A 27,889-nucleotide genomic window follows, 5' to 3' on the forward strand; every position below is an offset into this window, starting at 1 on the left:
TTTTCTCTCCTAAAAGCACACAAAAGAAGTGGGAAGGCCACAGACTCCTTTGAAAGAAACAACCTTGGAGCCTTGGACTCAGCCACAGGTAGGCTGAAACAACTTTTCTGATAACTTGTTTTCTGTAATGGTTGTTTCTGTCACTCTTCATGGAATAATCTGCAAAGGCATCTTGCAAGAGGTTGCTCTGTGGTTCTTAGCATTGCTTGTTGAAATGGTTTGTTTGGGTGTTTGGCTGCCCAGATTATTGGTAGTGCTCTTTTAGCTGAGCATTAAGGGAGAAATGTCAGCATTATCTTGCCTTCAACTTGTGTTTCATATATGCTTAAAAATTTTTGCAGAACTTGACAACACAAAACTACTTTAGTAGTGCTATTGGTGCATCAATAAACTGTGAACATCTGGTGGAGAAAGGAAGTGGTGGAAGTTTATTTTTAAATCCTAGAAGTTAGGCTAGTTCTAGAGGCCTGTTTACTCCCAAAGGTTGTGGCAAATACAGAGTAGGAATCTAGAAGGAGAAATGAAAAGAACCGACACTTCTGTTCCAGCTACCTTTGTTCATGCTTGGTGGCTTTTTTTTTTAAATTAGGGACAATGCTGACTGTGCAGGCTTTCATGGGACAATCGGTAAAACTGATTAAAATATAGAAGCTCTTAAATGGTCAATTCTCCACTGTAGTCACAGATAGGTGGTGTTTATGTTTGTGCATCTCAGCATGCAGAAGGATGCTTATCTATAAACAGGCAAGCCTTGTGTTGTAGGGAAATCCCTCAGCTGTTGCCTCTCCAAAACCCAGGATCTTCCCTCCTTCCTAACTAAAAGGCTCCCAGGTGCAGCCTGTGCCCTGGCTGTTCCCAGTACCTGCATGGCCAAACCACCAAAGCCTCTCTCCAGGCAGCTGCTAATCACAGCAGTTAAGCCTCATCGATCTGTGTCTGCAGTCAATGATGTTTATGCCCAGGACTGCAGGAGCTTGCTGTGGTCCAAACTTACCAAGAGACAGTAACTCTTCATATGCAGGAACAAACTGTTGAGGGAAGTGTCTGGTTCCCGCAGTTACTTCAGAACAGCTGATGGATCACTGGGGGAGGGATAACGGTCTCCTCCTGTTTCTTTGCCTACAGTGCATGCTGCAGGGCAAGTAGGAGATGGAGGTAGGGCTGGGATTTGGGTTGTTGGCATAGAAGAGAGAATTTTGGTTTTCTCCTTGTGAAAGGAGTCATTGAAGCAGCTTGATGCGGTGATTGTCATTTCCTGGGGCACTGGTGCATGAACGTGGGTGACAGAGGTGGGCTTGGGCAACCATGTTTCCTTGGTGGTTTGTGTGACTGTTGCCAGCAGCCTTGTCAAAGAAATATCCTGTTATACTGTCCCAGTGCTGATGAGAATGGTTGTTCTTTCTGAGCATACAGACCATCACCCTTCTATCTGATCACTTTTGAAAGCTACATTTGCCACCGCTTTACTTAATGACTACAGAGATTAAAATGCGGGAAATGTTTTTGTTATTCCTATTCATTTTTGGAAAAAAAAAATTCTGCTTTTTAAAAAAAGTACATATAAAGAAGCTAACACCAATATGCTTTTTATTTTGTGGAGAGAAGAAATGTAATCAACAAAATCAAAAACTGCTGGATCCATTATTGTAGCAGAAAATTAAATTAGTTGTTAATTCTTTCATGGATGTAATTCTGGCCTCTGCAAATCCCTCCTTAGGTATTTTGTATAAAGTGAGTAAAAATTCATGGCATGGATAAAAGCTTTGTCTATTTTATGAGCAACAGGTAAATGATCCAAATGGTGCTCATAAAGCAAATGGTTCCCAACTCTAAAGGAGGGGAAATGTATTTAAAAGCTGCTAGAATGAACCATGAGCAAAGCCAACTCCTATTTACAAAAAGGTGTTATTTCCATGAAAGTTTTTTGATCCCCCCCACACCACACACGTGGGAGAGGAGAGACTATTCTTGTGTCTACTTAATAGTAACAATAAAAAAATCATTACATTTGCTTGGGCTACTCAGAGCTGTTCAGTGCTGAGAGCTGCTGTGGGATGTGTTCCACCAACAGAGAGAGAATGGAATAGCCCAGAGCACAGTCTGGGTGTGCAGGGCCAAACAAGCAGTGAAGCAGAAAGAGCCACATCTGGCCCCTAATGCCAGGAGGTGAGAGGCTGGTACCTATTAGCAGTAGGGCAATTTCACACAGAGGTTACAGTCTGGGGAAACAAGAAATGGTCCTTCTTGTGCCCAGGGAGGGAAGGATTCCTATTGCCTACACTGCCACGGCTCTCGCTTGCCTTCTCTGCTCGAGGTCTGATCTTAGAAGCAGCCAGGGAGTTGGGAATTTTGAAACTGAGCTCTTCAATTAGACAAAACCCAAAGAACTGTGTTGCTTTGGCAGGCTTGTTTCTGCTTCTATGGTGGGGTTTTTGTTCTTGGTTTTACGGTTTTGTTTTTTGGGTTTTTGGCTGTGATTTAATAAGTTCCCAGAGTAATATGACATTGACAGTGTGGGAATTCTTTTTTCATGGCCCTGCCTTTTAACTTGTAGTTTTCTACATCTTTCTCTGTGGACTCAGTGAATGGAAACTGATGTTACTGCCTGGAAAATAAAGTATAAGAGACTGGTTCTGATAAATTTGGGACAAGACCTTTGCAGATAAGGAACATGTGTGGGAGTAGTTGCCCAAATAGACTTGTCATTGGTTTACAAGCTTTATTTAAATGCTAAATACCATGTATTCCTGTGGTTATGTTTTTTTGCTGCTTTGCCTGATTAAACATTTAGCTGATAAACCCTGTCAAGGCTGTTCACAGCTACTGTAGTTAAGATTATGTGTTTATAGGCTGTATATTTATGGTCAGTTATAACAGGACAATTTCAAATCAAAGTGATGTGTGATTCTTCAAATTTTTGAAGTCACTGATGCTGTTTTAAAATCTGAATTTTATATGGTAATGGTATGGAATAATATTGATAACCCTGATTCTGTATTAGAAGTAAATTAGCAAGGTGGGGTTTGGTCTCTTCTTCCAGGTAACAACTGACAGGATGGGAGGAAATGGCCTAAAGGTGCATCTGGGGGTATGATTAGAGATCAGGAAAGCCTCAAAGTGTGGAATAGGCTGCTCAGGGAGATGGTTAAATCACCATCTCCAGAAACTTTCAAAAAATGTGTGGCTGTGGCACCTGGGAACATTCTGAACACGGTGGTGCTGGGTAAATGGTTGGACACAATGATCTTAGAGGTCTTTTCCAATTTTAACCATTCTATGATTCTGTGATTACTAAGAGGGTGAATTTAGGAAGAGAGAATAGGGAGTTACCACAGTAAAAAAAACAAAAAAACAAAAAAACAAACAATACTGAAGTTTATACATCTTAAAAGTGCAGTAGTGGCAACTAGCGAGGTTTGCCAGCATGACAGGTACAGCAAAACTCCCATTCTTCAGTTGCAAAGTATTTCTGATTTAATCTTTTTTTAGTTGACTCCTACATCACTGTCTATTATATGTTTATCTGAAATACTGCATAGAAGTGGTTCCTAGAGGTGTTAAACAGGATAAAATGTGAGAAGGTGGTGTTAGTGCCGTGGCTTTTTATTTGTTTATTAATTGCAAGAACTCCAAGTGCTTTTAGTCACTGAAGATAATGGCTAAAAAGCTAGGATACAGTTGCATTAATCTTCCTGGCCCAAATGTAGTATAATTACTTTAATGAACACATTAATTTATCCCCTTTCCTGACTCTCTTCCTTTGTCACAGTTCATGTTGTCAGAGGAAACTGAGACAATGATGACCCTCTCCTGAAAGTTCTCTAGGAGGGTTAAATATCCAAGGACTAAGATTTGCCAGGCTCAGGTGTAGTGCACATTCCTGTGTGTGTTACAATGAGCCACATCTCACACCAACAAGGCTTTATTACCCCCTGGTGTAACAGTGGGGCATCGCCACAGAACTGAGGTTGACCAGCAGGAGCAATAAGACACAGACCAAGTGCAACCATTTGTCTCTCAAAAGCAGGAGAGGAAAATAATTTGTTTGAAAATAATTTGTTTCCTCTTCTGAATCCGTAGTTTTATTTTCTCTTTATTTGTGTGCAGAACACAGCCTTTTTTATTTTTATTTTTTTTAGCAGAATTACTTTTTCTGGAAAGGCAAAAACACTCAGACTGAAATCTAATTACAAATGATAGAGTGCAGTATTTTTCTGCTCAATTTTAAAGAATCACTTTATAATCTTGGAACAGTGGATAACAACATCACTAATCCAATATTTTAACAGTAAATACGTTTGATGATGGGAATTGCTACACTAATCTTATATCCCTCCACAGTATAGTTAAGAAATCCACAGGGGCTTTTACTAATCAGTTTTTGTAAAGTAAATCAAGTCATGTAATTCTCGTTCCCTCTAAATGCCCAGCAATGAAGGCAGAGCCATGTGCAGCACTTTTTGTTCTTTTCATTGCTTTTGTCCCCTAATCTGCAGCCACACTTTTCCCCAAGTATGCAAGAGAATTCTGGAGAGAAAAGTCTCCAAGCATCCTCTGACAGAGATGTTTTATTAGGTGAGCTGGCAATTCACCCCATTCCCCTCACCTGCCATGCTGGGAAGGGATGGAGGGAGTCCACCTTCTGCTCACAGGCAAAGAGTTGCCAATAATAAACATAATCCAACCATATTTGCTGCTGTGCTTCTGATACATATGCTTTAAGGTACTTATTTAGACCCTAATTTTACTGACCAGTGAGATATATTGCAATATAGCTTGTGGTTTTGTCTTGTTTTAAAAAACAGTCAAAAAATATGTTTCTCTTTTTAAATTACAAACAGAGTATTTTACATTATGAAGAAATATTAGCAGCTGTGGTTAAATATTTGAAGAGTCACCTAATAAGAATTATGTGCATATTTTTTCCCTACGGTCCATGGGTACTTAATTATTTTTCATGAAGTCCTGGTGTGCTCTGTTTGCTTAGCTCACAGCTTCAACCTTTAGGACTCAAAATCAGTGAAAGTTAGAATGAAAGTAAAGCTTTACCTCTGATTTGGTGTCTTCAATACAAATGAGTCACCTAAATAGATTTATATAGTCTAGTCATACCCAAGGTATATTCAGTTTTTAGAATCTGAGTGCTCAAAATATTCCCATTTTATTTCGTGCCTTAATAAATTTAAATATTCCTTGAACATAGTTCTTATTTAATGGAACTCCAATTGTCATCCTGAATGCTAACACAAAAGACTTGGTAAATTTGAAAAAAAAAAATAAAAATGCAGTAATAAAAGACCAGATTAGAGTAGAAGGTGTGGGGAGAATTCTAAATGCAATTAGAAATACCTACAGAAATATCTGAACTATTTTTGAACACTCCAATCTTAAACTGTGATTTTTTTATCTCTTCAAATGGAGGTCTCCTAAGCTGGAAGCCAACTGGAAGCAGACCATTGTTTTGGTCTGATTTGAGTACCAACAGGAATGAAATAGCATTTTATTAAGAAACTTAAGAGAAAAACACACTAATTATTGCACTTTGAAAATAATTATCGTGAACGCCATAACAAACACCTAATCTTTCCAGCAGCAGCTAGTGCAGTACCCTGCTGCCAAAAGGTACAAACCTGGTTCTCACAGATAGCCAGGCTGTTTTATATTAGCTGTGTTAGAGGTTATAATCTGTAAGGTATTCCTGACATTCTGAACAAATAGTGTATCCAGAAATCAGGGTACGTTTATGGAAGGTAACTCAACGGAAGAGCAGCTTATGGAGTGGAAATGGGCATTAACCTTTTCTTATCTAGTGATCATTTTCTTTGATTCCAGTTCATATGAAATAGAATACCACCAATTTGCCACATTTAAAACAGTATATCAACCTGTATTAGGCCATTCAATATTAGGGAGTATTCAACTGTAAAATAAGGAAAAGTTATTACAAGATGTTTGCAAATAAAATCTGAATTCTAATTAAATAAAGACTTACTCTGCAGCAAAGGCAGGCTTGCTAAGATAACCTGGCCAACAGGAAGAACTCTATTTTTGTTAATCCAGTAAGATTTCAGATAGACTTTATAGGTGTACATATATATATGATATGTATTTTTTCAATATCCAGTTTTACCATGGCATATGGACACTGGAAGTTAATCGCTGATGTAGCAGAAAAGTCACTTGGAGAAAATAAGGAAGGAAAAAAAAATGCAGGCTATCAGAGTTGTGAGCATTGAATTTAGTATTGATTTCAGCAGGGGAGACCATTACAAAGGCAGAAAATTATTCCTGTTCCATTTATGTTTGTCTGTCTGTTTTCCAGAGTGGTTCATGATTCTATGCTAAAAAAACCTCTCAATCTGAGCCAATATACAGTCCTCTTATGAGTTAATTAAAATAAGTGAGACCTCTACAGACAGTTTCCATACAGTTTCCTTAGTCCCTTTCTGGGCGTTCAGCTGTACAGCAGCAGGAAACCTGTCACTTTGGGGGTTGTATCTCTGAGGACAGGCACTCGCATGTTCATCTCTGTCAGACTGTTCTCTGTGTTTTCAGAACCCAAATGCCAAAGCTGCTGAATGGAAAAATAGGCTATAGTAAAGACTTCAGGTCCTTACTACATTGAAGTATTTAAATCTTTCCTAAATCGTTCACCGAGACTTTGAAGAATATCTTTCCTGTTTGGTCCACCATGACAGTGATGTTTTCTGCCTGATTTCTTTGGCTCACACTGCTAAGTCTTTTCCTTCCTCTTACTTCTGTCATGTCAGTGTTGTTATTACAGACTTGAACAGCAGTGTAAAGAGGAAGGAATTGGTAATGGGAGCAGGGAGCTCAGCTGTAGAACATCACCTGGACATTCAGCCCAGTGTGCCTGAAAACAGGTAAGCCCAGAAGGCTCCTGTCAGCGTGAATCAGACTAGAGCTGCAGGAGGGAACTGTGCTGCTCAACACAGGAGGTGATTTATTCTCCATTACCTGACACTGAGTTGGGGGAGATGGGTGCTCGGTAGTGAAATATCCAGCGACACTGTTTAAGAAGGGCAGGCAGACAGCTACTCCTTCATCCTGGGAGATGCACAAAGCCCTGTCAGTGTCTAAGTAAATCACACAGACCTGCCTTCAGAAAATGTAGATGAGATCTCTGAGGTGTTTAGTTATCCATGGGGGCGCTCAGAACGTCTTTCCTCCCCAGGTCTTTCTTCTGCCATCATCCCCATTTGGCGAGACATCCACGTTATTTAGGAGAAAGCTCCGAGTAGCAAAATCATTAAGTTGCATTGGAGTGTAACTTACTCGCTCTGAGCTGTGCTCAACATGCATAAATCTTCAAATGGAAAACATAAATGAGTTGTGATTCATTGAGGTGTCCATTTTTCCAGTGTCCAGTCTGCTGTCTCTGGCAGTTAGCTGTAATGTGAGGCAGGAGCTGTGCCCAGGAACAGATCCATCCTCTACACTGTGGATGTATTCATGCATCTGGGAGTGAGAGGAGTGATCTGAAAAGCTTTTGTAATGCATGAACATAAGATCTCTCTGTTGTTGTGTTTTAAATCTTAAAAATTATATTGGCTTCAACGTGGACCTTTGCAAGGAGAGTGTTTGGGGGAAAGCTTTTGAAATGTTTGGGTTTTCAACTATCAGCCAGTCTCCTGAGGTTTTCTTCACCACCACCCCCCCCCCCCCCCCCCCCCCCCCCCCCCCCCGTATTTTTAGGAAATTTGTAACCATTTTTTCACATTGGTGTTTTTGATTTGTGGTGGCATGGATTTTTGTTGTTAGCTGGCTTTTTTTTTTTTTTAGTATGAGCTTTTACTATGTTTAGTAAGAACATTGTCTTCATTCCTGATGAATTAGTGACACAAATTTTATCTTTCTGGGTAGCAAACGAAGGCACTGACATAAAGCCTCATCCCAGGCAATAACAGAAGTAGGCACTAAGTGCATCATGCGAGCTGCTCACCTGCAGAATTCCATCCTGGTCGTGGTTCTGTAACACTGAATGTTTCACTATTAGTGACAAGAGATGAAGACTGAAACCCAATGTTGGGGGACCAATTGTTCACAAATGCTGCTGGGACCCCAGTGCACACTGCCCAAACTGTATCTCATAGATCTTCAGGGCTGAAAACAGTTTTTGACTGAATCTAGTTAACTGAAATGTGGTATTTCACCAGTCCATTAAGTTATATGGTTATTGTTTTGTGTCCGTAGTGGAGATGGTGGCTCTGAGTTACTCTCACCAGGTCACTCACCCTCTCAGGCAGCTTCTCAGATGCAAAATCAGTTGTTTTTCTTGAAGGATATTTTATGGGCTGATTAATTTTTTGGCTGAAAATTATTGCATATTAAAGCAGATCCGCTCCAACCCAGTGCCCCAATGACTGTATGGTAATGGGTATTATGTATCCATTCAAAGCCCAAATGAGATTAACACCACTGTTCTCTCCATCTGCCTTTGAGAAAGAATCCAGTAAATAACGAGGCATATGAGGGCAGATTATCACATTATATTCAGCATTTACAGTGTGTTTATTAGTTACTGCAAGGAGACAGACACCCAGTCAGAGGGAGTAGGTGCTTCTGTGCCACTCAGAGTGCCTGTGTTGAGTTCTTTTAGCCTGGAGCAGCACTGGCTTTGAAGAGGGACATTTCTCACTCCTCAGGCTGTGCCTCATGAGTTCACTGGCCAGCAAAGCTGCACAATGCATCTTGCTAAGATTTTATTAGTTTTCTTCACCTAAAAGGGATTACAGAATAGGGAGGCGGTAAAAAAATAAAAGGTGTTGTGGAGACTTTGCCTGTTCTGACAGCTTTTGATTGCAGATTCTGATGCTGAGCTGGGAGTGTCAGCCTGGCCACTGGCCTGTGTCCCCTGATCTACATGCAAACGTGTGATGTGTACGGAAGCAAGTGTGTCCTTTCATAATTAGTTCAATAAATAAGACCTTCCAGATGTCTTTTTTTTTTTTCCCCTGTGTCACATGTTGTCCCATTTCACATTTCTGCAAAGCAGGAACAGTTACTCATTTTCAAGCCATATGAGTCCAAGCCATTTCTGTCCTTCTGACCGAGCCTCTGTCACTGTCCAACAGCACAAGTTTGTGTAATGGTTGGAGACAAATTACTGGGAGTCTCAAAAAGATGGAGACCTGGAATCTATTGCTGCTGAAATGGTGTAACCAGCCTGCAGGCTGACAGCTTGGAACTAAAGGACAGAGATGAACAGCATAATGTATGTAATAATTCTAAAAATGTTTAAAATAGGTTTATATAATACAGTATTTGCCTTTTTGTAGGAAATAAAATATTTTTGTTTAGCATCTAACTCTGCCTTGATTATGGAAGTTAGTTTTTCGGTATACATTATTCTTTCTATGTATAAACCTTCACTTGGAAGGCTTCTACAACATTCTTCCATGCTGTTATGAGTACAAACTGTGTGTTTTGCTGGAATTTTAAAAGCTGGTTCTAACTGATTCATGTATTAAGTTAAATTAGGGAAAATGCCATTAGAAAAGAATGCCAGATTCCAGATAGTAGACGTTGGTGTTGCAGATCAAGACTATAGATGGGAAAATGATGACCAAAACTTTACATTTTGGCTGTGTTTTGAGATGCCTCTATGCTTTCCCAAATACTGTAATTAATTGTTATGCATTGTGCTGTTTTTCTAATTCTAACAGATACTAGAAGTTTCTCATACTCAGAAAAGAATTAATGTTGCAAACTCTGACAGTGGCTGGTGTTTGCAGTAGAATTTATCATCTCTGAAAAGATGCATATTCTACTGCTTTGTTTTTAAATCCATAAATTTTCACAGTACTTTGTAATGTCATGAATTTCACTATATATCTGCAATACAGATGGTGTAAACTCTGAACCGAGGCAGAAATTGCACTTTGTTTTATTTGTCATGCCCTCTCTTTGTGCTAGTGTTCTCCCTCAGGATTTTATTTTAAATTCCTCTTCACTCTTCATCAAAGATTCATGCTAAATACTCAAGTTGCCACCAGTTGTGGAAACTTCCTCTCCCACAGTCAATTATTGCAAAGGCCAAGATTGGTGGTTATTTGTTCATAGTTGAAGCTGTTCAGGGCAGCATTGTCCTGATCTGAAGCACCAACAATTCCTAAAGCATTTGCAATGTAGGGACATTTTTAGTACTGAGTTTTCTACCTGGTAATATTCCGTACTTACATTTTCACTCTCCAAATTTATGTAGTTCTTGGGTCTGTGGTTCAGACAACATAAAATATCACCTTCTTTCTGTTGTACATTCAGTACAAAGAGTATGTTTGCAAGTAGATCCTGAACAGCTTTCCAGCTGTTTTGGGGCAGCCCAGCTGTTGACTATGAGCACCCAGTCCCTGGTTTTACTGCAAAAGAAACCCAGGTTGAACCTGTAGCAGCACTGACCAGGTGGAGAGTGAGAAACTGAAAGAGCATGTGCTCTGCTTTGCAGTGGAGGTGTACTAAGTTGTTTCGGGATGACTTTCCACAAGGATAACAGACACTGCTGATGGATCAACATGAGTACAGAATGCTTTCAATGTGGATTCAGCCTTTTTTTAAGTATTTTTCTATCTCACTTCACACAGCACTGTCTGGCCAGACTGCCACAAATCAAAGGGTTCTTGAGCAGGTATGGTAGTGTGGGCCATGTCTGTAACCAGGGTGAACACACTTACAGAAATGCATCAAGTAATGCTGGCTCTTCTTCTGTTTGTGAACTTTATAGAAAGAATTTAAAATATGAAAGTATTACTTATGATTTGGTATCTTGTGCTTTAAAACCAGTGACTTGTTTTATTTTGAGAATGCCATTACTTAATACCTTTAGACAATTTTGAGACTTTGTTGTTTTGGTTTTGTTTTTTGTCGTTTTTTTTTACTTATCTGAAAAAAGGTGCAATCTCTATAATCAAAGATGAAGGATGAAGTTGTTTCTCCAATAATGTTGTATTTCATTGTCTTTTTCTTTCCTTTTTCTTTTACTTTTTCCTTTAAGAAAACCTGATCTTTACAGTTATCCTCTGTCATGTACATGTTAGTTTTTTCCTTCCAGGTTTTATTTTTGAATATTAAGCATCGTTTCACAGGATCAGTTAGGCTGGAAAAGACCTCTGGGATCATCAAGTCCAAGATCCATAAAATTTTGCTTTCTACAGTGGATGCTTATGATTTATATCCTCTGATTTTATTTCCCTGTTTAGCAACCTGTCTGGGAGGTGAGGGGACAAGGCAGGCAGGTCTCACTGAGAACAAGGCTCTTGGGTTTTTTGAATTCTCATTGTTTTTCTTTAACTGCTTTCTCATATGTGTCTAACACACAGTTCTTTGTCTAAGTAAAAGTAATGATGCTTTATGATCTGTTTCTTTCTCTCTATTTCACGATTTACAAGTGCTATGACTTGGAAACATCTGAACATTTCATTTTATTTTTATTTTTTTTTGAGGAGAAGCAGCGAGAGAGACTAGATTGCTTGCTTTCTTTCTCAGAACACAGCTAAAATGCCAGGCTTCTGGGCTTGGCAGTTTTACAGCAACTTGATAAAATAGTGATGGCACGATTATTTTTATTTTATCTTACTTCTTTCAGATGTGCTTCCTTAAAAATTGCTTCTTTCTTTCATATTTGTGGCACTGTGCTCAGCAGCGTGGCAGGCTGTTCACAAACCCTGCCAAGTTGGGGATTTGAGAGAAAGTAAACAACTCGGTTGGAAACATGGATAGCAAGTGTTGTGTAGACTCTAAGAAGTAGAGATATGCTGCTGTATTATACAAGAGTTCACTTAATGGAAAAATGCTGTTTTCCCCTTAGAAGAAGGAACGACTCTGTCTTGCTGGCCATTGTAAAGTAAGCCAGCCGTGCCCGACAGCTGCACTCTGTGCAGGCAACTTCTCTATCAAGATTTTTATAGCACTTTTCTTGATTGAAAGGAAAAGGATTTTTGGCCCTCAGAAGAGAAAACAATATTTGTAAGGAATAAAGCTGCATGCTAGAACTGCCTAGAGAGAGCTGATAGGAGGAGCTGGGAAATACCTCTGGGAGCTGCAAGATGGGCAGTTTATCGGAGTCTTTTCCTTTATGTAAAATAATTGCTCCTCACATATTCCTCAAATATTAGTTTACTTACAAGTGATATTTATTCAGTCAGCTACAAATCCATTAGTGATGCTTTACAAAACAGTACTCTCACAGATTTTAGTTTTTGCAAACAGGCAGGATTTAACTCAGCTGCTTCTCGAGTGATTCTCCTCAGGATTTAACTCAGCTGCTTCTCCTGCCTTCACCAAATTACCAAACAGCAGTGAGATGGAAGACAGTTCTTAATTATCTTCCTAGAGAGGAGGTGAGGCTTAACTTTTAAGAAACATCTTAAAGACCTTTTCTAGTGCAGCTTTCCTGAGGAACAAAGATTACTGGTTGAAGGTTTCCCCCTCCCGTCTCTTGCGTACTGTTCCCATGCAGGCTCTAACTCTCTTTTTTTATGTATCCACATTCTGAAACAGATGAAGCTCAGAAGAGGCCCCAGAATTCTTACTTTTTGTTTCTTTAAGTCAGTCCCATAGCTTTGTGAAGCCCTGTGACATCTATATTAGTTTAAGGGATTGCAGGTAGCTCATGCTGTGTATTTTGCTGAATTATTTCACCCCTCATGGCAGCATACTTCAGGTCTTCAGGGATAAGTTTTACCTACAGCTTTCCTTCTCTGAGAGAACTTAGGAGAAGTTGCTATCATTAAATTTTCCCATGATATCTCTTTGCTTTAACAACCTAGGAATATATCTGACACTGTGCATTTAAAATAGTGTATATCAGTTGCACTCAGAGATCAGAATTATTGGAGGGCATAACTTAAATTGTTGGAAAGTATAACAGCTACCTTTTTGGACAGGAAAGTTTGTATTCCACTTCCACAGTATTCTTGAGAGATTGTATTTTTATATGAGGTGAGCACAGGTATATCTTAAATGTGTTTTAATAACTATCAGGACACTTATACTGGTTCTTATGCAGTGATCTTGATTCTCCAAATAAACCAAATTCCCTTAGAAGGCAAGGGTGGCAGTGAGATGATTAGGAGAGACAGAGAATCAAGTGGAGATAGGTACAGAGCAGCTTATGTGATACTGTAGACAGAGACAAGGTAAACCTGTGTTGGTGTGTGGGAAAACACAAAACAAAGAGTACGGCAGAAGACCAAACAAACACGGCTGCAGAAAATAAATGCTTCTGAATTAGTCTGTTTAGCTATGATAGATGCCTTGTCAACCTGCTGCAGCTAAAAGCTAAATACATGAGTTGGAGAGAAAAAAAAATCCAATTGAACAAAATCAATCATTGGGGTGTAGGCTATTAAGTGTTGACAAGTGGTAAAGGCTGGTTATACCGCTCTAAAACTTTGGGGGATAGCAAAGCATCTTTGAGTAAACTTACACTCTTTAAATCAAAAATGAAAGTTTGTTGTTTTCCTTCATGGCAGGATATGTCAGGGGCCAGTATTCTCAGCGAGTCTTACGCAGTTGAAATTGCTGGTTTACTGAGTTCTTTATATTTGTGACCTTGAGATCTTGATCATTACAGTTTCTGCCCCTGATGGAATAACAGAGTTCAGAAAGGGTTTAGATTCTGCAACAATAAAAATCTGAAATTTTATTTAAATGATGAGCAATAATGTTTACAGAAAGTAGAAGTCAAGTAAGTGATTAATTTCATTCTATAGGGAACAGGGCACAGAAAGTTCACACAGCTCCTTTCTTTGTTTTTCTTCTACAGCCCAAGAATTCACCACACAGCTGCATGAAAATGCAAACTGAAGTTCTAAGGAGACAATATTTCATACTCTTTGGAGTTGTTTTCTTAAAATAACAAAGCTCACATTGATTTCTACTTCCCCAATATGTTTTAGACTATAAGGTTTAAATTGTTTAAATTTATATAGCAAACAGGGAGAACAGATGGGGTGCATTTAGTGTGGAGACACAGAGCTTCAATTGCCTGTTTCCCTGTGCATTGATCTGACTGTGTTATTTGGTGGTTCTGACACTTTCCCAGGGCTGAGGACTAATGATCAGCACTTGCTGGATGAATGAAAGGGAGCTGGTAACCAAATTTAACTGTGACAGCCTGCTACCCTCTTATCAGTGCCTAGGAAATGCACTGCTTATGCCAGTCAATGTTAAAATAAACTGAGGGGTATTAACTGATGAATAGTAGTCGTTGCTTAAAGGTTTCACTTGGTAGATCTACAAGGAAGCAACAGAAAAACAAAGAATAAAAAACTGATGTGTCTACTCCCATAGTTGGTGAGTTTTTCGAAAAGATTGTTTCATCTCCCTTGTAATTTGTGTCCTCTTGCTGTTTTTTCTTGAGATACAGTGTTGGGGTATCATGACATATATAATATCTAAGCTTTTGGCACATAGTCTGGCAGATGGATTGTACTGAATGAAATAGCAGGTCTGGGATCCTGGAGGGAAACTGCTTTTGGTCCCTTCTAAACCTCTTCTGATCTTTGGGTCAGCTTTTATAAGGTAAGGGCAGGTGGGTGTAAAAAGTACTTGCTTAAATCATTATTTTAGTATTCTTCTGAAAGTTCTTCTGTCAGGGTGTTTAACTCAGAGTTAGCCACAGTTTCCTAACACAAAGAAGAAATTGCCTCCAAATAAAAGCACACTGGAAACGATCAATCTTCCATAGCAGCAGTAAGCTATTGGAACAGAGAGCAAAAAGAAATATTGTGAGTTATATGGCCTATTACTGACTCCTAGGTATTGCTACAGAGAAGCCAAGGCTTCCCTGTGCAGTGGAAGGAACTAAATGTAAATTTGCTAATTAAACCAAGAAAAAATTAATGTTATGGCATGTTTTCTGTAGGTAACATCGTATGGCTATGGCAGATTTTATGGGGAAATTAGGACCAAATGAAGAAATGGCACTGCTGCTGTGCATGTGGTAGTTTGCCTTGGAAACAAATAACAGAAAATGTTCTGTGGTGACCTTACCTGCTGCAATGGGGCATGAGGTAGGGGAATTTTTCAAATGGCAGTTGTGGTTGTAAGGATTTTCCATTTTAATTGTAGGTGCTGGTGAAGTTAGCAAGGAGGTGCAGAAATGCAGACACCTTTTGGCTCTGTCCCCCATGAGAATGGTAACAGCCCATTTATTCAAGATCTCGTTGTCTTTAGCATGTTACTAAAGCTGTGGTTCAAAAGGCAACTTGAAAACACTGAGGGGGAAGAGTGGCCAGTGGGGAGGTGGCCCAAGAGAGGACCCCGTGGCAGGGCATCTGTCTGCTGGGCATCCAGATATCCTTCCCTGAAGATGTCGGTGTGTGTTAGGCTGAAATATTTGCCATCCCTGTATGTTGAATGGAACTTAAGTTAATTTACAAGACTACTTCAAACAAAGAATTTCTAAGCTTGTAATTGGATTTCATATTTGTTTGAATTCTTTTTCTTCTGCTGGTTGCATTGTTGATGAAATTTTGTTTTCTTGTCCTAATTGTTGTTCAAGAAACCCAGATTAGATTTTCTTCCTATAATGACTTTGGATATGCAAAAGAGTAAGGAGGCTCAAAACATTTCTACAAGGCAAAAACAAGTGGAAGTCTAGAAACTGCTTAATTCCTTCCAAAAATTTTAACCTTCGTTGTTTAAATTAAGGGAACTGAGATAGTTTAAGGGCTGTTTTACTGGTAAAATCTTTACTTTAAAATAGATCCTTGATGTCATGCATGGGATAAATCATAGCAGGGGTTGTTTTGACACTCTGGAGTGTTGTTATATTATGCACTGGTTTCCCAAGAGATCTTAAAATTTAACAAGCAGAGGCCAGTGTGAGTAATGAAATGAGGCAGCAGAACAGCCATTTCAATTACACTTTTATTACACAGCCATTCTTCCTAGAGGGCTTTATACTTTTTCCAATGCTTACTAGAGTATGAAGTGCTTCGTGTGAGGGGAGGGGAGCTCTGATTTTCTGACTAAGTGGACAGTGTGATTTCAACTTGCTTTGACAGCAGTGCTGGGGCTGCAGCAGCTTCAGTAACATAGAGAGTGCTTCAATTAAATGGTTGGGACCCTCATCAGAGAATTATAGCATTTGACAATTCAGTAATGTTGTTAGGAACAGAGGTTTAGGTTTCTCTGTTTTGTTTTGAAGATGATGTTTCAAATCTCTGGTTAAGAATTATTTTTATTTTTTTTTCTCTTCCCCAGTAGGGCACAACTTTAGTATTAATCATGTTCTTTATCTTTTTTCATTACTTATCTCATAGTTATCTGCTTGTACTATGAATTATTCCTGAATGTTTATTTCTAATATAGGTTATCATCTAGAAAGGCTGTTAAATATTTTGAAGTGTTGTTAATGTAACTTGTACTTTAGATTATGAACATTAGTTCCCTTTTCATGCATAGACAGTAACAAGCATGTTGTTGTATGTATAAATATGTAGTAAAGATCCAAAAGTTTAAACCATCTTTCTCATTTATTACATTTTAGGGAACAATTTGAAGTTATCATTAGGGATTATATTAAAATGACTTTCCATTTAAGACTGTAATACCAACACCATGCACTGGAACTCCTCTTGGGTTACACAGAACATTAAACAGCTGTTGTTTCTATGGTAAATTTATCATGTAACCTCTGCTTTAGGTTCCATACCTAAGTGTGATATTTTGTGTGCCCCTTGAACCTTCAGCATGGTCAAATGGCCTCTTCTAAATGAATAACCAGTGCATGTGACACCAAGGTGAGGGGTTCACTGGGCACATTTTGGACAGTGTTTCAGGAGGGAACAGGGATCACCACAGCTCCTTTGGCAGCTAAACTGCTGCACATATTCCGGTCAGGCTATGTGTGATTGCAGTTATTAAATTCCCATCAAAATATACTAACTTTCATTCTAATACAGAATTATTAGAAATCTCCCTCAGTGTCTAAGGTAATTGTTAATTTAGACCACTTGTGTCTTTCTGATATGAGCAAGAAGGGACTCAATTTTTCCACCTTTTACCAGCAACCCTGTTAAATCCATTCTCTGAGTGGATAACGATTACAAGTCTCAACTGACAAACTACAATTTTTTCAATTCCTGAAATCTTGTTTATAATAACACCAATGACTAGCACAGCACCCCTACAATACCTGTGCTGTGAGGGAACTCTGATTAGGATTTCAGCTGGTACCAAGGGGTGAGCTTCTTGTGTGCAGAGGGAGCCTGTTTGGCTGCTATTCATGTCCACGGCTACTCTGGCCAGCAACGAATATTCACACTCCTCTCTCATAAAAGAAGTGAATGTGATGGTATAAATGCAAACTGCATCTATTGACGTAATATTATTAAATTTTTCTGATTAGAAACAGATGTACAACATTTCCCCTCACAGAAAGTATTGTCAGGCTGCAGTGCAATGTGAGTGTATGAGGGAAAGGGAGAAAATTCAATTTTAGAAAACGCAAAGGAAAAATTATTTTTCCTCTATTTGCTATTTCTGCTCTGGGAAAAAAAGTGAAAGAGGTTGGCAGAACTAGTGTTTGAGAACAGAGCTGTATCTCTTTGCCCATCTTGAACGTGTTTTTTTGGTTTTTTCAAAACTCTTAAACATGCTAGAATGAGCATGGAGTTCCTGGTGTAGGTTGAATAGTTCTGGTGTAGGTGTAGCACTCTAAAATTCTGCAAGTTTATGGACAGTGTGATTGGGTACCAGGCTGTAAAGTTTCTGTGGGTGTGCTCAGACCTCAACGAAGTTTATACAATTTTATGTTGGGTCATTCCTTTTGTTGTACCTTTGGACCCCAATTCCAAATGTCTATTGTGTGAGTGTTGATTCAGGAGTGACAGCTCATGTTCTATTCACTGTTTGTACATGCATAGACATTAATATCTGTTGGAATCTTTTATTTTCCCTTGTAATATGTGGTCTGAAATTAGCTACTTATTATGCACCCCTTTTTTACTTCTGAGCTTCAAAAAGGAGCATTTTGTTGGACAAAATGAAGTGAATATCTTGATGGAAAGAAGTTCAACTCAAATTGCTTCTCAGCAATTTAGCCAGTGATCCTGTTCAATTTTGGATGGATGACATACTTCTCTGCTTCCTTTTACTTTCTTTTTTAATCCATCTCATATAATAGACCACCGCAGTATAAAGGATGTTCCATCTGACAATATGCATACATATTTTCCAGGAATAAATTAGGGCATTTCCCAATGCTCCAGCACATCACTGTTTAATATAGGCCAATAGATCAAAGACAACTATTGTAGTTTCCCTCCTGGGTCTGTTAAAGCCAGTATAAATGTGACCCTTTCTAATATGTGCTGTATTATTTAGAAAACTGCGGTTAATCTATTCGAAAATTTATTGAATTTGGGTTTCTTTAAAGTACATCTTTCTATAGTATGTCTAAATACCTATATGGTTAGCTAGTTAATTGTAGGTAACCACCTGGTTACCTACCTGCCTCTACTTTCCCTCTGCATCTACCACACTATTGGACTATGAATCGAACTTCTACAGCCACTGGTAATTTCTCCTTTTGTGTATAGGACCCTACAATGACTAGTGATTAAGATAATTATTTAAGACAGAGAGGAGTATATGAAGGATCAAATTTTGACATGTGGAATTAACCTCTGCGAAGTCACTTTCTAGTTCTGTGGTCATATCTGGGAAATAGCCCAGCCATTCTTGTGAATGAAACTTCTATGGTTTCCCTCACCATACAAAGTGACTGAAATTGCTCTGTGTATTTAAGAGAAATAAAGAATGCTGTGCATGTTTGCAAAAGTCTGATTGGAGCATATGCACCACTCTGAGAGATTCTTGTGCAAGGTGTTCACTAGCACATTAAACATGAACAGTATTTTATCCAAAGTATGAAACTTCGTGAGCTTTGCTAGAAAATAATTGATTGAAATGTTGCATCAACTAAATATTAGCACAATAAAAGTCATGTCACCTCTGAATTATCATAACCTTAACATGACTTTAAAATCTTCCCTAGCATTTAAGTGATGCTGTATAACTTTATTGTGAAATTATTATTAAACCAGAATAGTGGGAAAAGAAGAACAGAATATTTCATTCTGCTATGGAAGTCAGAAGAAAAAAAAAAAGATAGCAAGATCCTCCTTCCTTTTTAGCAATATTCCAGGTTTAGAAAGTCAGAAGTTTTCTAGTATCTAATATCTAGTTCTTAGATTAAGAAATGATGGAAAGGCGGTTTTGTTGTAATATACAGCAGGACAAATCTGGAGCAGCCATGGTCTTCTGCCAAATTTGTAACCCAATTTAGAGATATGTCTGTTATGTCTAGTTTCTATCTGGAAGCTATTAGCATCCAATGTCCTTATGAGAATAATAATATTTATAAATAAATCTAATAATATTTACTGGTTTGTGGGAAATAAAGAGGGTAAAGTGATCGGTAACATTGTTTATTTCTGTAAATTTCTGTGACATTCTGTTTTCCATTCCCACCCAACTGTGGGCCTGTGAGATTCCTGGTGTCCATCCACATTGTGGGATGCCACACCAGCTGCCAAGATTGATGTTCAGCCTTGAGCTCAAGCATTAACTGACCCAACCATCTGATTGGAACTACACGGCACTCTATTCCTACTCTGTCATGCACTGTAGTTATTTATTATCCTCCCTTACACAATTTAGTGCTCTTCAGCATATGCTCAGATAAATTACATCAAAGATTAGTGAGGTCTTTTATTTTCCCCAGGAGACTGAAATTCAGCATTGTGAAACTTCACCAGCATTGCTGTCCTCACCCACCTCCTATTTAAAACTCGCAGGGTGTCAGTTGAGTAATGTTTGCTTAAATCAGCACTAAAAAAAGCACCTGCAATCAGAGTTTCAGACATATTCTAAGCTGGTTGATCACAGAAATCACTTCTTTCTACCTATAAACACAGTGAAGTGGTTGCATGCTTTGGGTGTTGATACAGAGAGGACTGTGGCAGACTTGCTGTTTCTGTCTTACCTAGGCATGGTCTTACAAGTGATTTGTGATTTAATGAAACTTCAAGGAGCTGAAGTAAAGTATCAAGTTCAGGATAAACAAATCATTTATTACTTAAACAAATGAGATCTAAATTGCAGTTATTTTTCACCTGATACAGATCAGTGCAAAGTAAATAGTCATTTAGCTTACACCTTGTAGCTGTGAACACATTGAGCAGAGGCTGCAGGGTGGGGAATGACCTGTCGTTCCTCTGCTCATTTTCTCTTTGAGGACTCAGACAGGTCTGCAGCAGGCGAGGAAACTTCCTTCCTCTTCTTTCAGTTTCTCTTGGAGGGTGATGGCTGTTGAGCCTTTAAATTTTAGAAGAGTAGTTCGTGCCAAAGGAGACAAAAGGGCCTCAGTCTTTCTCTTTGCTTGCATTTAATTTCCTTCCCTTGCATAGTTTTTTGATCTATGAAAAACTAATTATTCTTTTGTAGAATTGGATCAGTCGAGAAGGGAAAAAAATATAACTTTGGATCTGACCTTTCCTGACATTAATGCTGCAGGACTAAAGCAACTCTGAATTTCTAATTGTTGGAATATTGTTGGCCACTCTGAGTTGTCTTCGGGAAATAATCAGGCTATGAAAACGTGACCCATAAAATTTCAGAGGCACCAGTGATTAAAAGCACTGGGGAGCAGGAACAGAGGAGTGATAGCAGTGACTCAGCAGCTATCACTCGATGGACAGTGTGGTGTAGGTGCAGGATGTCGGAGGTCCAATGGTGCAAGACAGTCCATGCCCAGAGGCAGACAGAATTTAGTTATATGATCTCTACATTGCATGATTTTAAAAGAAATATTCTGAAAACTCAGAAGGGACTCCTGTTATTGCAGTTGGTTGTTCCATTTGCTGGCAGAGATGCTAAAAACTCTTTCTTCTGCCTTGATGGCCAACTGATCTGTATCTGTGTCTCCAGTGCTGGATGAGGTGATAGCTGTTATCAGGTAGAAAAGGGTTCCTATTAGCAAGCTTGACCTTCACTGGAGCCGTCAGTACTGTTAAGTTGTTGGTAATGACACACAATTGCTCCAGCTTGGTGCATCAGAGAATATTTTCCTGACCCATTTATGCCTCTCCCAAGTATCTGTAGCATAGTGCTTGTAAAATATTTTCTTTTTCCTGTGCTTTAACTCTAATGATTAATAGTAAACCTAGTGATGAATGTGAGGGAAAGGTTGGCAATTATAATTTCATTAATCACCTAATAATTGGGGTCCAGGGCTCAACTGTGGCTTTAGACTTCTACATCCTAAGGAATTAAAGAGAAATTTCTATTAATCACCGTGTCCCAGCTGCTGACAAGGCCTGTTCTAACAATAGATCTAATCATTTCAAGATGCACTGCAATTAGTGTGAGGATGATAAAGGAGTTCATCATCTGAGCCAGTCTCCCAGTCCCAGGAGGCTGCAGGAAGGAACCTCTCTATTACACCAATGATTTACCTCTGAATGCCATGCACAAAAGTCATGCTTCCCTGGAGATTCATAAATGTTTAAAGCTTTTAATAAACTTAACCTGACTTAAGGAGTCTATTCCAAGCTGGATGGGTGGTTGCATTGGATCTCTCTCGTGATTTGGGTTTACAATTGTTGGGTGGTGTGTAACCCCAGCTGGAAAAAAAAAAAAAAAAAAAGGTGTTGAAATTAAGGATACAGTATGTTTATTAACTTGTGCATGGAAAAAACATCTGGTTGCAATTCCCTCATTGTTCCTCAGCTTATTGATAAGGTCTGAGCAGATGTGTGGTTAAGTGGTAAATTAGAGAAGAGTGCTGTGCCTGATTTTGTGTAACCAAAGAGCAGCTTTGTGACACCACTAACAGCCAGTATGTCCAGCTATGCTGAAAACAAGGAAATGAATCTTAATCTGCTATTTCAGGCCTCCAGCTGATAGGAATAGTTTTTGTATAAATCTTCCAGAGAAATTCTTCATGCTCACTGGCTCTCCCTTATCTGCTTTAAGTACAGAAATAAATGAAACCACCAATGTGCGAGCACCATTCTGAAAATAAAGAATCCATGCACAGAAAAATAATGAGTTTTCTAAAATATATCTGTGGAGATAAGGCAGAGGTATCCATGTCTGAGATACTCAAATGATGTAACTAAGGCAACTGGAATAATAATTTGACATCAGAAGCAAGCTGGTATAAATGGAATTTCAGGGAGTTGTATACATTTTCCAGAGATTTACTAAACACTTTTTCTGGAAAAATTAAACTTGTCAGAAACATGAAAATCTGTTGTTATGGTAAATCTCTGCAAAGGTTTCTGTTTTTGAATAGAAGATTATAAGTAATCTCCTAAAAACTAATAGAGCATTTTGAAAGGTTTCCACACTAAACCTTCTAAGCCACAAATTGTGTGTGATTTTATAAGTGATTCCATGTTGTGGTAGTCACAGGATATTGCTTAGTCCTTGGAGGCGCCAGGGTATAAAGCAGCCTTCCCCAGGTGTAGAAAAACTCAGCTAAGACCTGTTCTGAAACAAGGTTATTGAACTGAGTGTGTTAAAGTTGGAGAGACAATGAAAAGCAAATTAATTTTGGATGTTGATTTGATGATTGAAGCAGACTAATCACATAAAGGACAACTAATCTTGTAGATGAATATAATTATTCTATATAGACACATAGGGTGCTACTTGAATCATTCCCATTTCAGGGAATAGTACTAGAGCTGGGCTTTTTCTGTATCACACCTTTATTTGGAAGAGTGTGTGCCTTGCTCTTTCTCTGTAACCATGTGAAACAAGGATGTGGAGTCCTGTTGTACAGCATCAGGTGTTTCCTAGCGAATAGTAGAAAAACTGCTTTGCTAGATGTCCCTGAACTGAATACATGGGTTTGAAAAGTTGAAGTAAACTCTTGATGCAATGATTTAGGTGAATTTCATCTAATTGAGGTGAACCTGAGTAGCTGAAAGGAATGATCTGAGATAAAGCACTTTGTTATTGAAACCAACCTTTGAAAATAATATAATTGTAAATAATTCAGTCAGTGAATTTAACCTCCCTTTCGATTCAGCCGCTGTTTGAAAGAGAGGGTTTTTTTCCTTTGTAGTATTTACTATTCCTGTTGTTTTTTATTTAATTCTGTGAGGCACTGAACTGTTTGCCTTGTTCATTTGCTTCATTGCAATCAGAGATCTGAACCTTTCAGCTCGGTGCTGCTGCCTGTGCTGCTTGGTGAAGTGTGGGACTAAAGGCAGGGCTTGATGCAACTTCTAAGTTTAGGTACTTAGGAAAAAGTAACACAAACTGTCCCTTCAGTAACTGGGCTCAGTGGAGCCAGAGGGAGCTGTACCTCTCTGTGAGAAGCAGTTAAATCCTGGTCTTCTTGGGCAGATTTTAAGACTTTTACCCTTTTCCTTTGTGTAAGCAGGTGCCTCTTTTGTAAATTTTTCTTGTGCTGATGGAAGAATTTGGAGAGTGTTCCCCTGGAGAATCTGTACACACAAAAGTTGTTGCTCAGAGGCAAGGGGAACTGGTATGAAGACTGCAGTGGTCTTCTGAATTCAAGCAAATTTGATTTTATGGGACGTTCACTAAACTTTTATCATAGTTTTTCCTCTTTCTGAGCAACACTCATTTTTCCACACACATTTGAAACCAGAGGGAGAATAAAATCAGGATGTTTTAAGAGCAAACGGTCTGACCTTTCAAGGTGTACTTTGTTTAATACTCATAGATGAGTTATTTTATTAGCACAGGTAAAACAGGTGATTGCTGTCTTCTTTAATAGAGGCACATTATCATGTGTAAGAACAAAAATAATTTGAAGTTCATAAATTTAAAACTCTGTTGCTAATATTACACCTCCCCTTCCTCCTTTTTTTATGAAACATTTCAGATTTTTTCACTGTATTGAATTATGCTAGACAGGAAGTAATACAAGGAGATCTTAAAATTGTGAAGAAATTTAGCTGTTGGTTTTTATTTTGATTTTTTTTTCTCATCAGTAAATGAAACAAAGGTCTTTTGCATTCTTGTTAGTTCATTGGTGTTCACTGCAAAACAATCACATACAGAATTCTGATCACTTTGAGTTCAAAGGTACTAGTCTGCAAAGAGATCACTGGGATGGTGTGTCCATGTAAGTTATATTTTAAACAATGGAAATCTCAACATAGGCCAAATGAATGAAGAAAACTGAATTTATATAACAGTATGGAAACATGAGGAACAGGAACACTGACAAGAAATGTTTCCAGAAAACCAATTACTTTTTAAACTCTTTGCTTACTGTTAGTTTGACTTTGGTTTTTTTGCATGTTCTTCAAGTTCTTAAAAGGCTCATCTAATACTTTTTTACAGATATGGAAATTTTTTGGTATTCTTTTTGGCAATGTTGATAGCACATTGTCACATAGGAGGAACTAACCCCAGCAACCAGTTTTGAGATAGAAAATAATCACCATCTTCATGTTTGGTACTGAATTGCCACGTTTTTTCTTTGGTAAGGCAAATGTTCTTTTTCATCCTCTGTGGTGAAGAAACACAGAGGTGTTTCTTCAAAACACTGTGGTGAATGTGTTTTGATTCAGTCTCAGTTTGTTAGAGATGGATAGGTATATATGGTTTTCTGTTTCTAAGGGCTTATATTAAGCAGTACCTAAAGGTGTGTGCTTTATATAGTGGTTTAATACTCAGTAGTGGGACTTCTTTATATATTTATAGTCTGTTTTAATTTACTTGGGTATGTAAAGAATATGCAATATAGAAAATTTACAATAATCTTAAATCAGTCATCTTGCTTTGCTGATCATATTGAAGATTAGAGCATGGAAAAGAAATAAGGGGGGAAAAAACCCAACAGACCTATTAATTTGTTCTTATAGTACTTACTCCTTTTCCTCTCCTAATATAATTTCCTTCCTACTTTCTTTCCTACACAGATTTTTATCTATGTTATCTTAAAAAACATAGTATGATATGACCCTCAAATAAGGATCAAAACACCTCAGAATTACTCCTGAATTAATTTTCTTACTAAGTGTTTCTGTATATTGTAGTGAATGCAAGTATAAGTGTTTTTATTGGTGTGCATTTGAGATTGACATTCTCAGGGCAAACAATTTCCACTACTCTTGGGGTCATGAAAAAGGCTTCTTGTGCTTTGTTCCATGAGTACTATAAATTAAAAAATTTCCCTATTTGTGCCTTCCCTGTAGGGACTGAGAACAGCAGCCGTGTTATGGCAAGAATTGTCATTTGGGATCCTGCTGGCAAATAAATATAGTGTAGCACAAAGGTGTCATTACAATGACTCTCTTTGCCCAGGTTGTGAAAGGCTGTGATTCATTAGTACCAAATATATGCTACAGAACATGATAACTACTGCAGCCTGAAGTTTGACATGAATGAAAAGGCAGGAATAAAATGGATTTTAAAAAGGAGAGGGGGGGGGGAAGGAAGTCCTTCAACCATCAGTTGAAGATACTCATTTTCACTTGACATTGATAAAATGAATATGCAGTAAAAAGGAATATGCAATAAAGAGAAGTTATGTGAAATCACTATACAGATGAATATTAGGACCAGCCAATATTCATAAACCTTTGCATAGGATCCTTTTATGTCCTTTATTATTGTTCTTTCAATGTATCTCCCAGTCATAGGATCCTCAGCTTAGAAAAAAGATGTGTCATACAATTTATATGACAGATTTATGGTAAGCAAAAGATTTATAAGTTTTTCCTTATTTTATTTTCTTTCTGTGAGAAAATTTTGCTTTAAAACTTGTCACCTGAAAACAGTTTTGGGTGCTTTAGCTTGGTTCAGTAAAGACAGTCCCTTAAGTCTTTTGGTACAATTAGGATATGAAATTTTTCTTATGAGTGATGTAAGGAAACTTTCTTCCCATTTACACCAGTCTATCAGATCCCTAAAACTTTTCTTAACAAAGGACAGAAGGATAATAATTACTGGTTATAGGATGGATTTGTTTAGACAAGCAGGAGAATATGTTTCATATCCTCCATCTTACACTTAGATTAACTTTAGATTCCAGACCTTTCTCATTATTCCAACATATTTAATTTGCTCTCTCAGTACACTTTGTTGACACTTTTTGCTTGTTGTAATTTAGGATTTCAAGTTCACCTTGAACTATTACTGCATACCAATGGAGGAAGTGTTTCCAGTTTTTAGGTTTATTTTTGGTAGAAGGTGTATTTGCAAGCAGGTGTAGTGTCCTTGTATAGGATATCAGCTCTACAACCTTGCACATGCCGTGTTTTCTTATGATTTTTTTAGCAAGAAATGTTTATTTTTTTTTTCTGCTGGTGCTTTGCTCTAATGTGGAATTTGTCTCATGTTTGATAGAGTTTGCTTTCAGTATAGGTCCCATCTGTGGAACAACTTGGCTTGAAACTATGTTGGAGAATATACAACATTTTCAATAAAATTAATTCTTATGTCAAGACATGGCCATGGTATGGATTGTAAATTTTGATTTTACTGCCAATTTCTACCAGATTTTCCTTGTCCCTCTGTGCAATCCTCTGTTGAGCAAAATACTGTCGTTGTTATTCTTTAAACAGTATAGGGGCATAATTTCAGTATTAGAAGGGAAAAAATGTCTCAGTATCTCTTTCTTATTGTGTTTTTTCTCTTGTTCCTCTCTGCAATGTTTTTTTACTCACTCTTTAACAAAGGTGGCATTTCCTTGTAAATGTAGTATCTTATTATATTCTCATTAGCATTCTTTTTTAGTGTGTACTGCAGTTCTAGTATCAGAGGGGAACTCCCTTGCCCAATTACTGTCCTTGTTTATCTGAAGACTGTTATAACATGAAGTGGTGTTATTTATCTGGTCATAAATGCCATGGCAGCTGGGAGCCCCAGTCCTGTACTAGGTGTGAGAATCTTTCCATTACTGAAATTTTCTTAAATATTTGTGTTGACCTTAACTTTCTCCATCCTCAGTAAAGAGGTTTCCAAAAAAAAAAAGGTGGCAGAACCATTGTTGGGCAACACCTTTGCTGTTGAGACCTGTTTTGCCATTTGGGTCTGGAAGAGTTATCTCTTGGGGCATGAGGAAGGCTGTGTGGTGTGGCTCTGATCCTGCCAGAGGGGCACATCCTATGGAAAAGACTGGTGTCTTTGGCATGGAGCTCAACAGGAATGTCATATGGGGCTTCTGAGTGGTTTTGTGACATGGAAGGTCTTTACAAATCAGCACAATCATGTGCCTGAATCTGAGATTTGTACCAAAAGGTTTCCATGGGTAGGAGTGTATGTTCCAGAAGATGAAGCTGAGAGTGAAGAGAGATAATGAACTCACAGACAGTTTTTCCAGTGTCTGTTCCCAAGAGGTGTTCCTGGGTTGGATTGCTGTCCAGCAATCACCCAGTGAGAGTAGGCTTTTTTCAATCCCATTTTCCTGCATTTGTGTGCAGATTTGGATTTACAACAGTGCAGTTCAAGCACAGTGAAGGGCCTACAGCATGGGAACCACACTTGAAGCCTCTGAAGTTTAAGGGTGTATTGTCTACCTTTAGTATGTTATTTCTTGGCTGCTTTTGTATCCTAACTGAAGTCCTAGAGGCAGTGGAAGACATGTGACCATATGATGATGCTTTATTGATGTAGTGCAGCACTGCATCTGCATTAGTGAAATGATGGTTAAGTGACCACCAGGTGCTTTCAGCTGCTTGAAGTCTGCTCAGACTTACCCAGCTGACAGAAGTCTAATCTCCAATCTTCTGTAACTAAGTTCAAGTAGCTTTATGTAGAGAACAGCACAAAGATGGTTCTGCTGTGTTCTGCCCCACTGAATCTTAGACCGACAGAAAATGTGAATGACAGACTTGATGTCTTGAGTTCCCTCTGGAATGTAGCTCCT

At 38.4% G+C, this 27,889-nt stretch overlaps 1 protein-coding gene across 2 annotated transcripts in view; it reads left to right on the forward strand.

Moving 5' to 3' along the window:
* Positions 1-27,889, forward strand: part of PCDH11X (protocadherin 11 X-linked) — a 461,593-nt gene that overhangs the window by 216,881 nt on the left and 216,823 nt on the right. For both annotated transcript variants that reach the window (XM_027645321.1, XM_027645323.1), the window contains one exon: positions 17-88. In XM_027645321.1, the coding sequence (XP_027501122.1) occupies positions 17-88 (72 nt within the window). The remainder of the gene's footprint in view (positions 1-16; positions 89-27,889) is intronic.

The sequence above is a fragment of the Corapipo altera genome, unplaced genomic scaffold, assembly GCF_003945725.1.
Source record: "Corapipo altera isolate COAL_440 unplaced genomic scaffold, ASM394572v1 65, whole genome shotgun sequence".
NCBI classification, from domain to species: domain Eukaryota; kingdom Metazoa; phylum Chordata; class Aves; order Passeriformes; family Pipridae; genus Corapipo; species Corapipo altera.